The following is a 13,869-nucleotide window of genomic DNA, read 5'->3' as shown; positions in this document are numbered from 1 at the left end:
ATGGCCTTTTGATCCGTATCTGTGCATTTTTAACTTTAACACCCCTCCCGACAGCCCCTCCCCGAACCTCAGAGTTTCCCAAACTTCAACTATGTCATTCCCCTTATCCCCCCCATATCCCACTCTCTCAAGTGGTCCATTTAATTCTTGCACACGCATTGGGGGGGTCGCTGCTGTGACAGACAAGGCCATAGGCGATCATTTGTCTGCCCTCATTGTTTCTCAACTTGTTTTTTACTTGAAACCATAAAGAAACAGAGGCATCCTTTATTACATATGTCTAGCAATCTGTCTCTAAAGTTTTCTTTTATGGGATGTGGCCTCCCAACTGTCTGTACACTTTGCAGTCTTCTATACTATTATTCCATCAATCCTGATCGTTGTTTTGTTCTCCCCTGTTCCCCTCCCTTGCCTTGTTGCGCTCTGAAACAATTGTGTACGAGCGCGATAGAAATAAAATATCAATCAATCAATCAATGCTGCAGCGACTTGTTTCTGTTGTCTTCTGTGGCAGTCGGTGTCTGTCTTGGTTGTACCGGATGTTTGCTTCCACAAAGCTTGCTGCCTCCTCCTGAAAAGTGAAGAAGTATGTCTTGTTGTTGTGTTGCATTCGAAGTCTGGCCGAGTACAACATCGCGTAGGGGAATTTTCGCTCGCGGAGCATTTTCTTGACCCCTACAAAAGAACACCTCTCTTGCTGGACCGCAAGTGTGTAATTCGGTAAGATCCGAATTACAATGGAGCCCAATTGCAGTTCTTGCTTGTCTCTGATGGCACATAAGACAGGGCCTATGCCTCTATAGTTCATTAATCTTGCAATGATTGGTCTTGGGTAGGCACTAGGTTTGGGGCGGGTTGCCTGTGACCTGTGCGCCCTTTCCACAACAAACATGGAGGACCAGCCTGGGTCCCCAAGCAGTTCCTCGATTAGTTCCTCCACAGCAAGCTCCATAGGTCCTTTGAGTGCTCTTCCAGGACCCCCACTATGTGTATATTATTACGGTGTGACCTGGCCTCCAAGTCCTCACATTTAAGTTTCACCGTTCCCAGGTCTTTAGCCATCTTCATCACTGTGTTGCGTAGTGCTTCTAGCGTGTCCTCTGTTGTGCTAATTCGTGTCTCCGCTTCCGTGATGCGACTGGTGGCTTTTTCAAGTTGGTTCCTAATAGTTGTCTCATTCGTGTTAATTCCGTCCAGTTTGTCATTCAGAGCCACAAAGCCCTGCTGCATTGATGCAAATACTGCCTGAGGGTCCATAGTGGTTGCCGGCGACGTGAGTATGGGTTGTAGTGTCTGTTCGGTGCTTGCGTCGGCCATGATGCCTGTCCTGACAACCGCAGTCGTGAACTTGTCTATGGCTTCCTTTCCCTTTTTGTGGCCCGCCCCTTTGGGCATCGTCCTCAAGCCTGTTTCAGGCTCTGTTCCTGCCCCTCCCGCTCTTCTAGAAAATGGATATGTGACCTGAGCATATTGTAGGTTCTTCCGCCGCGGTTCTCTGTAGTGTTAGGCTTATTCTCTGCTAGTTGTGTGTCCACGGGGAAGCAAAAAATTGTATGTATGTAGGTTCTCTGGCACATGGCAGTCATTAGCGTTGCCTTTGTGATACTCCTTCGCTTGTCATACGACTGCGACTGTCCTGATAATGTAACTATTGACTCTTTGAGCACCAGGGTATACCAGTGAAGTTCTACAGTGCCCAGTTAGTAGATTGCGGGTTATTCAGTATTCTGTTGTTGGTTCACCAGCTCACACTCCAATAGTGGAGTTTTCTATGCTCTCGTGTTGCTCCCAGCACTTGGGGTCTCTGGGTGAACTTGCCAATGTTTGTTTGGGGATCAGCCGTCCTGTGCAGACCGCAGCGTCCGCCTCCGTGGGGTGCGGTGGCTTCACTACTGTCCCTCTGTGTCCCCAATTTTTTGCACGTCCAGGTCAGGGCTAGGTCCTCTAATAACCAGCGAGGTGTCGCATAGTTTGGAGCCTGCGACAGCTTGATGTGGTACCACTCAGGGCGGTACGTTGTTGGTGATTTATTCAAGCAGTGATTCCCTCTTCGGTATGCTGAAATAATGAGCTTTTGCTTGTGTTTGGGCATCCGGTGCTACCCTGTTGGCGTTCGCGTTGGGAATGTGCTGGGCCGAGTGTTCCCCAGCACAACTTTACCTCGGGTGGGTGGGCTGGTAATGATTTATATGTGCAGGCCTTGCAATGACTTAAACACACTTTGTGTTGCCCTGGCGCTCAAGGCGGTCGCGGTAGCTGATATCCGACCTTGCCCCTGCTGTTGCACACTGTTACGGGTGTTTACGCTGTGGGGTGCCCCACGGATGTCTCTGGGTAGTCTTGCCGGGAAGCGTGCTGTTTGGGGGAGGGAAGACTATCCGTTGCGGCACGGGTCGCTACGCCCCTCAAAGTCGGGTCACCATCTGCAGGGACGCAGCCTCACTTTAAAGTCTGTGCTGTGTGTCCATTTGTAATGGACACGAACTTCCGAGGTGGGCTTTCACTCGCAGCGCGTGTTTTACCGGCTGCCCGTCAGTCCTGCATCACGGCTGAGCCCCAGAGCTGGGCAGGCCTTCTTGTCCGCTAGCGTTCGACAGGGGGACAACCGGAGCGCCAGCGGTCTTGCACGAAGGTGGGGAGGGTAGATGTGTCGCTTCTGGCCTCCTGCTATGTTCCAGTATTCTGGCAGCCTCCTGGGCAATGTATGCAAGGCAGCTGGTGAAGGTAGTGCGTTAGCTTCTACGCTGGGCTCAACTTAGTTTCTCACGCTCTCCAGGGCCCGGAGAGTGCTTCTTCTCACAGGGCTCCCCTGTCACACGGTATATCTCCGGGTATTGAGCTTCAATTGTGCCGATTCTTCACCCACATGTAGTTGAGCCCTTCAGCCCTCTTCCAGGATATTTTTTACATAGAATCGGGCTATATTTTGCGAATTATAGCGTCTTTGGCATCAGCATCCACTGGAGCTCACATGGGTTGCTGCATCCGGCTGTGTGCGCAACAGCTCCCTCCGATTCTGCTCTTTTTTTCATCGGAGCTTGCGTTCTGATGGAGCCATTAGGGTGGTGTTATTACATACTGATCCTCAGACATTGGTGGAACACCCCATTCCATACTACTCTCACAAGCTAACTCCCAGTGAAGTGAACTTTTCACTGATCGATAAAAGGAACTTTTGGCCATCAAAGAAGCCTTCAAACAATGGCGACATCCCATCCAAGGAGCATAACATACCATAACCGTCCGTACTGATCATCGAAACCTCCAACATCTGCAATCTCTGTAAAAGTCGACCGGCCCGTGGGTTTTCTTTTTTTCTCAATACGACTTTGTCCTTATGCACATCTCTGGTTTCTCTAACAAACATGCTGATGCGTTGTCTGGATCTTTGGATTAGACTGCTGTTCCGGAACAGTATCCAGCATCCATTCTGCATCATAAGCATTTTTTGGGCATCGTTCAATCCTTCTTCGACCATGTCCGTTCTTCTGCTGCAGTATACCCCACAGTGCCTGGTCTATTATACCTGCAGGAAGTGCACAATTAGGACGATTTGGTGTTCTTCTCCCAGCAATTGTACTTACCACTCCTGAACTACGCAACCAGATTATTTTTGTTTGTCACAATACAACTCAGGCTGGACACAGAGGATTAAAGACCACTCTGGAATTTGTCTCCCGTACCTTTTGGTGGCCCGGACTGAACAAACAGATATCGTCACATGTGAAATCCTGCCCGGTGTGTGCCCAGTCGATTACACCTCGACAGAGAGCCGCCGGGTTGTTACAACCCATCGAGATACCACCTAGGCCATTGCATACCATTGCCATAGACTTCATTGTGGACCTCCCAGAGCCTGATAATAACACCTGCATATTGGTGGTGGTGGATTGCTTTTCCAAATCGGCACACTTTGTACCGATGACAGGCTTACCTACAGCTACACAAATAGCCAATGTTTTCCTACACAAGGTCTATCGCTTACATGGTTTACCCTCTAAAATCATATATGATCATGGTTCTCAGTTTATTGCCTGTTTCTGGGATCAGCTTTGTAAACATCTGAAGATACAGAGGGGACTTAGTTCTGGTTACCACTCCCAAACCAACAGCCGACCAAGAGAACTAACCAAACGATTGAGCGGTATCTTTGTTGCTAAGCTATTGCCACATAGGACCATTGGTCTTTTGTTTAGACTTGGCATTCCTCTATCCAAAAGCCACCCTTTCTTGTCACCTATGGCCAGAATCCTCATCTATCTCCTATTGAGCATATCGCGGACAGACCTGTTCCCTCTGCTGAAGCGCCATGCCCAGCAGATCACTTGCTTGCAGATTCCATTCTGCAGGACACTAGAGTCTGTGAGAGTCTGTGCTAAACAGCAAGCAGACAAACATTACCAGAATACAATTAGTATACATACTCACAGCGCCATTTGAAGGGTATAAAGGCAGTGCTTAAAGTACCCCCATACCCGATTTCTTAGCCCACTTAAAGCCCTGTATAAAGGCTATAGTGGCGCGGCTCTAAATGTACTGACAACCAAACAGCTTACTTTCATTCAGAGATGTCTTTCAGTCTTTGTGAATCTACGGTGAATCACATTTCAGTTCAGTTGTAACTGATGTAATGTGGCAAAATGAAGAGGTATGTTTTAACTTGATGAACTGAAAATGAACCGTTCCGAAATGGTGAAAATAGTAGTGGAACGGTTAACAGAAAACAATAAAAGTAGTGGTACGCCACTGCTGCTCACTTCGACCACTGCTCTTCCCGCACCTTTATTGCCCACTGTAAGGTTTGCATGTCTTGCGTGTGGCCCTTTGATTGGAGATGGCAATTACAGTAATGCAGGCAGGCGTATTCGCCTCACTGCATCCGGGGTCAGAATGGACCATAAAGCCGGTCTGATGACAATAACAAGTGCCTATAATCGCAAATGGCAATAATTTGTTAAATGTCGTCGAAAACCGATGATAAAAGTTCCATTTGTGTAAAATGTGTTACACAACATACAATTTCAAGTTAGCATGGAGGACCTGCCTTTCAAGCTTTGCCTTGTACGCCAGCCCCAGCCTGCCTGCAGCAGTTTTAGTCTTTGGGGTCCAGAGCTTGCACTTGGTTGAAAATCCTGGTCATTGTCTGCAGTCTCACTTCTTGGGAGAGTTGGGGGCCCAGAGTAAAGGGGGTTTGAGACAGGGTAAAAATTCCACATGCCTGGGAAGGGTTTGGCCATTTCCAGTCTCTGGGCCATTTCCTCTCCCAGGGGCACACACATCCAAAAATACATAACAACAATTTTGGTTTTCGTTATTTTCAGCTTTGCAGACCTATTGCCAAATAGTAACAGATACAATTAATAAACATTAGGTACACAACACTGCAGTGTACGAATAATACATATTGCAGGGAGGGTATGGGTAATCTCTATGTGTAGGTATGTGTAATGTGTATAGGTAATCTCTGTGTATGTGTAATCTCTATGGGTATGGGCGGGCGAGGCAATTGTGGGATCCTTGAACAGCCCAGCCCATTCACGTCAATCGACGCCACTTCACTCTCAAAGAAACATCCGGGTGAGGGAAAACAAAAAGTCTGATATGAGGGGGGTGGAGGCAGTGGGCATGAAATGCGCGGCTTGGGGGTCCGGATGGGGGATGGGGCTACGTTTCCAGCAGCATCAGCACCTGGAACAGGATACCTCCCGTGACGTCATTTCCAGGGCGGGCCCCCAGCTCCCGCTCCAAACTCAAGTTTTCGACTCAACTGTTTTTGTAAAAACGAAGCGTCGCCGGTTCGGAGATCATCATCTGAGGCGGTGTCGTCTCCATCTATTCCAGAATTTCCTCAGAGCCCACAACTATTGCACCCGCCTGCAGTCGACCCTCAGAGCACCCACACTTGTTCCGGGCTTGCTACCGTACTAAACGCCCCGCTCTAGTTCCACCAGACACCACCGTATACAAATGACGAACAGCCCCGCTGGTGTCGACGACGTAAAACCGAAACATAGAAAACTGTCGTTCGAAAGTAGCGACAACTACGCAATACTGATATACGTGCGCCGTACCCGGTTATAGCCCCCCTTTACCCCCTCACCCTTGACTGGTGCCTCTTCCGCCGAGAGTCACCAGTCCCATGTTCTGGCTGCCGTTCTCCTGGGGTACCACAGAGCTCTCTCCCTCTAGAGCTTGCCCCCCTCTGTGCCTCCATCGAAGTGACCCTTCGTTATTGTGCACTTTCTCACACACCGCTCTACCCATTCTCCCCATCCATACTCGTGACTCGTCTTAATCCACCAAATAAGCAAATGCCTTCCAAATACTTTAGTGGTTTCCTACTGTCAGCAAACCTTTTATCGCCATTAAATAAATCTTTCAATGCCATTGACTCTGACCCACCATCAACATTTCCTCTATGCCGTACATCCAATGCCGTCTACACCCTCGTTCTTGCTGCCCTGAGCCCCTAATCCCAGCATTGCCCCTGTCCTGAAGCAGACTGGCGTCCCTGATGTTGCTACCCTAGTAGGTGTCTGCATGTTCTTGGTTTGCCAGAGGCCCTGTCTTGCACCGCCATGGGGCTCTGCTTTGGCACTCCGGTGCCCCAGGAACTGCAGGTGGCACAGAGCCTCAATGAGCGCATCGACAAGGAGATCTACGAGCAAGCAAAGCAGGAGCTCAACACGCTCAGGGTCCTAATCCTGGGTAAGTGGGGAACCTGAGGTCGAGGGTGGCCCTTATTTTATTTATTTGAATGTATAAAGCGCTCAACGGCCTTGGTGCATCGTGGCGCCGTTACAGAGAACTCAAGCAGGATTCACATAGGTACATATATAGATTACAGTATGGTCCAGACATAGAATGACTGTGGCATAGTAAGAGTAATTTACTGGATAAGGCATGGTATGTTCCAGAGTTTACATCGGAACTGCCTGAAGGAGATGCCTAGTGGAACCGCTTGGTTTTCAGTGCCTTGCGGAAGGCAATGAAGGGGGGCATTCCAGTTTTTGGGAGCTAACACAGGGAAGCTTGCTCCTCCAGCTTTGGCTCTTGTTAAGTTTGGGACCGTGAGCTGATGGGAGTATTGGACCGGCTTTGGTTTGAGCAAATTCTCCCAGTGAATTTATACTGACAGAGACAGGGGTGCAGAATGGGATAAGCGTCTGTGGGTGGGAGTGAGGGCCTTGAAGAGAATACGCTCTTTAACTGGGAGCCAGTGGGCAGCACATCTGGCCTGGGAGATGTGCTCCCTCCTAGGAATGCTTAGTGCCGTCCTAAGGGAATTATTTTGGGTGATTTGAAGTTTAATCAGGTTTTTTGACGAGGCGCCTAAGAGGAGTATGTTACAATAGTCCAACTTGGCACCGATGGTGGCTCTGGTAATGGCAAGGCAGTTTTTTGAAGAGGGGTATGGTGCGTTAATAATTTTGGTTGTAAGTGCAGCAGGTGAGGAGATGGCGCTGACTTGAAGATTCATTGAGAGAGTGGAGTCAAGGTATACACCCAGGGTTTTGACAGCAGCAGGGACCATTATTACGGTATCCTCAATGCTGGAGGACCTGTATTGACTGTCAAGTTTATTAAGTATTTCCTTCTGACCTAACAGTAGGATCTCTGTATTGTCTCCATTGAGACATAAACCGTTGGCTGCCATCCAAGCCTGGATTAGGGCATAGGTTTTACTGAAGGTGGCAGCATCTTGTTCGTAAGAGCCAGTGAGCGGGAGAATGATTTTTGTGTCGTCAGCATGGTTTGTAAATGCTATGCTATGCTGTGCTCATCTAGATCATTGTAGAGGGATAGGGTGAAGAAGCTGTAAAGGGTAGGTGTGGTGCATGATCCCTGTGGCACTCCATGGGGTAGCACAAGCCTGATCCGAGAAGACTCACAGCCCTACTTTTAAGGAAGGAGGTGATCCAAGCTGTGGCTTCCTGTGGAAACATTTGCGGCTTCTCTGAGTTGTCTGCAGCGCATCTTGTGGATACAGCTCCAGTCTGCGTTTTTTTTTTTAAGCTCCCGGATTCACACGATTTCACCGGCTCGTGAACGCTGCAGTTTGCAGATTTATCCAGCACTGCTCAGCCGCCCAGTGCTAGGCATTATCAGCACGAAAATTCCAGTTTCCCAGATCATCAGGGACTCACAGATTTCCATATTGGATTTCTTACTCACAACTTAATGCTCCACGCTTTGAGTATAGGTGAACCCACCCTGACCCGGATGAGAGTCTCACCCGACCTCAAACATATTTAGCCATCGGGCTACCACCTGGGACCCAGTCCTGTGAAAGGGGACACCTTACCTTGGCTCCATGAAGAAGGCTGTGACCCACTGAAAGCCGAAGCGTCCAGGGACCCATTCACCCATCGGTGTCGTTTGGTCCTTTAAAATCTGTTTGGATTTATTTCAGTGACGTCGATCCATTATTTTGGTCACCCTTTAGCCTGGCTATGTTAGACCTACCCAAGGTGGTCATTTTAGAGGAATAACAAGTTATGTTAGCTCTATTTTGGTTAGGAAAACTTGTTCAAACCTGCTTAAATACCATGTTGAAGAATGAGGAGAACAGGATGTATTATAAGCATTTTATGTATATGTGTCTCTCTCTATAGTTGTCACTATGCAGTATATTCATGCATCAATTTGTTTCTGTTTTATGCTCGCCATATAGTTTCTATTCATTTATGATTGTTAAATGTGCAGAATAATTGCACCCTTGCATACTTAATGCAACACATTGAATTTGTATTTTCATAAAACAAGTGTTAAAGTGGAGGAGGGCAGCAACTTAATAAAAGCTGTACCTCCTCTTAGAAAAAAGCAAGCGCATGTGTATTATCATTTTCTTTCATGTACACCTACCCATGGATATGCATAAATAGTGCCACTAATGGGTAGTGAATACACAACAGATTCCATTTGCATTAAATAAGTTGCAATAAGCACTACCACAGCCAGGACAAAACCTCCTTTTTGTATACGAGCATCTTGGGGTCAACTAGATCGAACGCTGCCGACAGATCGAGGAGAAGGAGCAGCGCAGGCTTGCCTTTGTCCATTGTTTCCTGTATTTGGTTCTTAAGGTCAAGTAATTCAGACTCAGTACCATGACGTGGACAGAAACCAGATTGCCTTTTCCCCCCAAGATATTGTTGATCTCTAGATAATTCTGGATTTGCAATAATGCTGCTTTATCCAGAATTCTTAGCAAGAAGGGCACAGTTGTAATGGCGAATGAAGCATTGATGAATGCTGTGAGGAGAGGGGCTAGTGATTCTGCACACATTTATTAGGTCAGCTGGTCAGATATCGCCTTTACACAGAGAATGCTTTATATTTTTCATGATGGTTGTGATTTCTGACTCAGTTACTTCTCTAAAAGCAAAGGGCTCTATGTTCTTGTTAGCCTGAGTGACAATAGGCACCGGCACAGTAGCTTTAGGCAAGGAGTTGAATTGGGAGTTAATGTTGTTCTGGAGGGTGTTTATTTTGTTAAATATTGCAGTTTGAATTTTATTGCACCATGCTTCATCTTTCGCTGTTTTCTGAGTGTTAGAAGGTGGTATGGATAATTCCCAGAATATTGAAAACCGACTCCGATTTGGCATTGGAGATTCTGAAATTGTAGGCTGAGGATTTTGCTAGCGTGATGGCTTTTTTGTATTTGGCAATGGTTCTGTACACTTCTAGTCTGGAGTCATTTGGGCAGGATTGCCATTTAGTGAAAGTCGAGCGCTTAGTGGACCGTAGGTCTCTTAGCTCTTGGGTAAACCATGAATTGGCATGTTTATTGGTTTTGGATCTTTTTCTCTCTAATGGGGCAATAGCATCTATTGCTTTTTTGAGAGTGGAATTGTAGAGTTCTTCAAGTTCCAACGGGTTGTTGGAGAAGGGGGGTCTTAAGGCTGGGACCTCTAGAAATCTTTGGTGGGGAGACGTGAAGAACTGCCCATGACTGAAGGTGCAGGTAAGGTTGTTTTGGGAGGGTTTCTAGTGGGAATGTCGAAATGTAGGTGGTGATGGTCGGTCCATGGGTGTGGAGTATTAGAACTGATGTCTGCTGAGCAGTTGTGATCGGCAATCCAATTTTCTTTGCTTGTCATTTGTGTTGTTGAAACCCAGGTTGAAGTCTCCCAGAAGGAGTGCTTTGGATTTAATTTTTTAGGTTGTCTCCTAATAGGTGTAGGAAATTGCCTTGGAAATCTAGCAGTGGGCCAGGGGGCCGATAGATGATGTGGAGGGTTAATGTATTGTTGGGTGAGAGGGATATTTTGACAGATAAGGCATCACAGTTGTCCGCTACTGGGGAGATTATTTGTCTGGCATCAAAGGTTTCCGTGAGGATGAGCGCAAGCCCCCTCCTTTTTTGGTGATTCTGTCCTGTCGGAGTATGGTGAAACCCGGTGGAAGGGCAAGAGAGATGGCGGGACTAGATGCTTCATGTAGCCAGGTTTCCGTGATGGCGAGCACATCAAGGTTGTGCGAATGAACATGTGACCAATATGTGACGTTCGTTTAAATAGTATTATTTACTTCACATGCTTCACTACACATGGTTTTCCTTTGTATAATCTTTCCAAATAACATCAGTTAATAATGAATGTGAACAAGTTGAAATCAAGATTGTTCGCGACAATGGGCGTTTTTGGAAGTTGTAATAGCAACAGATCAGTCATGTGATTCATCACATGACGCAACCATAGCAGTATTTCCAAAGGTACCGCGCTGCAGTCCGGTCTTTTGCCGGTGCAGGACCAGGACCATCGCAGTTATGCAGAATCTCTTTCAGAACAAGCAATTAGGCTAGACTATTAAGGTAAGAAACTTATATTTTCTCTGCCTCAGGCAGTAGGGTTGGCATCTGGCGGCTGCAATTGGCTGTTGTAGCTGCGTCGGGAACAGTTGCTTAGCAACCAAGTAAACAAATACGGGGCGAGCGGCGGCCATCCTTTGAGCAGCTGGGAAGACAAATGGCCGGTTCTGGAGTTCTGGGTCAACAAAAACTAGGCACATTCAGTGAAAGCAGGCAGTTGTAATGTCGACAAAAGATTTCATTTGTTGGATGTTGACTCAAGTTCACAATCTCTGCATCCTTTGCCTTACCATACAATGTAATCGAAGTTGCCATGCCAGGTAAGGTGCCAAATATTTGAATGAATACATTTGAAGGGGTGTTATTTTTGCATACGTATACTTAAACCTAGCTCGCCCATCATTACCAAGTTAGATGGCTATTTAACTCGCCACTGTTACTTTCAAGAAAAGGCTCTTGGCACAATTAACAGTTTACATTATGCCCAGTTATCACATTTCCCTATGTCCATTCAACAGCTCATCATCGGTTTCTATCATGCTCGTTTTACACACAGTGGCAGATTTGCAAAAGCCCATAAAGCCCATCATTGCTAATTTACATAATGCCCACTTTGCAGGTAATTCAAGTTTTTATTGGGCCCTGCATCATGATTGGTTTCCATTATTTTTGCTCTTAACCCATCACTGTGCTACCATAACTGCTCTCTTCCCAGAGGTATCCCTTCTGGTCCCGGAAATGTGGGAGGCAAATGCTCACCATGGTGGTCTAGTGCAATAAAACACTATGACACTGCAACCGGTGATGGACCTAACATTAGAAAATATAATTGTTATAATTATGACACGCTTAATATCAGAGATTGGTTTCTAATCTCCGCATCGGGATTCGAACCAGCATTACACTGCGTTGTCTTGCTTCCAAGACAAACTTGTTGGCCCTGAACTGCCTCCCCCCCGACCTCCATATGCCATTGGGCACTATCTGCTATTGGGTTGCTGGCAGATTGGGGTGGGCTGTCGGTGCAGGGTGTCCCCGATGGTACTTCCCTCTGGAAACTTTCCCCAACAACATTACCTGTCGTACAATGGCCTGCTTTGTTTTGGTCTTCGTACTGGAGCATTGATTAGATTTGGTGCCAGTGCTTAGACAGCACAAATTGTGTGAATGCTCCTGCATTGCTAGTCCCATCCATGGCACAATGATCATATATAACTGGTCATTGCCCTGATGCAATGGCAATATTTCAGCTCTCATTCACACTGAAACGAGCACTCATGCAAATCCTTTTATTATGCTGACAAGACCCGCATAATATGGTTGTTGCACTGGATCTGCCAACATAAATTGAGACATGAAGTATAAATAGCCCCAGATCAAATGTCTGACAGCCCTGGTGTAAAGAAGTTTGCACTAAACATATCCTGACATGTCCTGGCTTGTGATGTAATGTCTTGATGAGCAATCCCATATGTTGTGTTTTCGTATGAAAAACGAAAGGTAACCAGCAGGACCCCTTAACAACTTTGTTACGGTGTCTATAGTTCCTGGACACTGCTGGTGTCAGGGGAACTGCATGTATACAGATAACCTGAAACAAATTCCAGCATGAACAGCACATACATCCCAATTTTTATTCTACAAACGTATATATTCTTTATTTTAATTTGCAAATGATTGGGAAGATTAAAAATACAAACATCAGGTGCCATAGACTGCTAGCACAACATTCTAATGGTAATTAATAGGAAAATGGTGGGAACAATGCCAAGTTAAATATTCTTAATAAGTAGATTATTAAAATAAACCCATGGAACTCATATTGGTGGTGTACTAGGGAAATGCTGGTGCAGTATTTCTCCTGGCCATACTGTGAAATCAATGCTTGGATACAATAAAACTCGATATTATTGTGGAGTGGAAAGCGTTAGATTCTGACTATGTAAAGAAAAATAGAGTACTACCATGCAACAAAATCACTGATGGGACAGATTTGGAAAGACTAAAATGATTTAAAGTAAAACAAATCTATTATGCTCCAGTCGCAGAAGAACAGGGACTGCTACTTAAAATTCAGTCTTAATGCTCTTCCCACATTAGAAGTAATTGGCCCTAGGCTTGCCCTCCCAGTAGAACTAAGAGGCTGCAGAACATGTGGCCAGGCTCGTTCGGAATGTTCTTTCTTCTTGAGTGAGATAATCAGGCTGTTAGGCCCTTGCTTGTACTCCACCTCAACAGCCTTGACGTTAAACTCTTGGATTGACTCATGATAACATCAGGCCTGGCCATGATACCTGGTCTGACTAAACTACTGGGTTTAGTTTTCAATGAACTGGGAAAGATCCTTATCAGGGGGAATGTGATTTGCGAGAATCCTGGGATGGTGTTTAGTAAAATGGTGCTCTCTATTTACTCCTACTGTGGATGTCAATTCTGTTTATTGAATTACTTATAAATAAAAAAAATGTCCAAGTTCTTTTAAGACCTCAACAGGTATTTCACCCCTCTTTACTGACTCATCAGGAGGATTTTGCTTTAAGGTTACAGTTCAGCTAAGTTATTCAGTACACTTGTGAGTTATATTGTACCTTCCAATTCTAGGTGATGTACAGCTGAATATGATAGTCCTTGCACGTGCCAAAGAAGTTCAGTTCCTCAGATGTAGGACGTCCCAGTACTACTGTTTTTATAAGCCAGGGATTCTATGCTTTTGGAACAAACACTAGTGGTGCTTCAAGCTCTGTTTTCAGCTTCAGAAGATTTGTAAGAGCAATAACCTAGTTATCAATGAGATCAAATAAATAACAGCGTATAGTAAGAATACTACATAAATAGGCCAAACAATTTTTAATGGATGGTGCATCATTTGAACAAGTTGCAGAATATTCCAGTATAGGGGTAACCGTATCCTTGTATAGCTGGAAATCACGGCACTACCCATTTTGACTGATAAAAATGGATTGAATGATACAATTTGATCGATTACGGCCAGTACAGTTTGATAGATTTTTAAAAATACCCAACATGTGGAGCAGGGGTTGCCACCCCTTCCC

General features: G+C 45.9%; 1 protein-coding gene across 1 annotated transcript in view; it reads left to right on the top strand.

The window, feature by feature from the left end:
* Nucleotides 1–5,632: 5,632 nt before the first annotated feature.
* LOC138583240 (guanine nucleotide-binding protein G(o) subunit alpha-like) overlaps nucleotides 5,633–13,869 on the top strand; it is a 1,018,345-nt gene continuing 1,010,108 nt past the window's right edge. The window contains exon 1 of the mRNA XM_069655299.1: nucleotides 5,633–6,708. Within this exon, the coding sequence (XP_069511400.1) occupies nucleotides 6,579–6,708 (130 nt within the window). The 5' untranslated portion in view covers nucleotides 5,633–6,578. The remainder of the gene's footprint in view (nucleotides 6,709–13,869) is intronic.

This window comes from Ambystoma mexicanum, chromosome 3q (assembly GCF_040938575.1).
Source record: "Ambystoma mexicanum isolate Mex_15411 chromosome 3q, UKY_AmexF1_1, whole genome shotgun sequence".
In the NCBI taxonomy this organism is placed as follows: Eukaryota; Metazoa; Chordata; class Amphibia; order Caudata; family Ambystomatidae; genus Ambystoma; species Ambystoma mexicanum.
The sequence above is the reverse complement of the archived record's forward strand: the minus strand, read 5'-3'. Positions and strand labels throughout refer to the sequence as shown.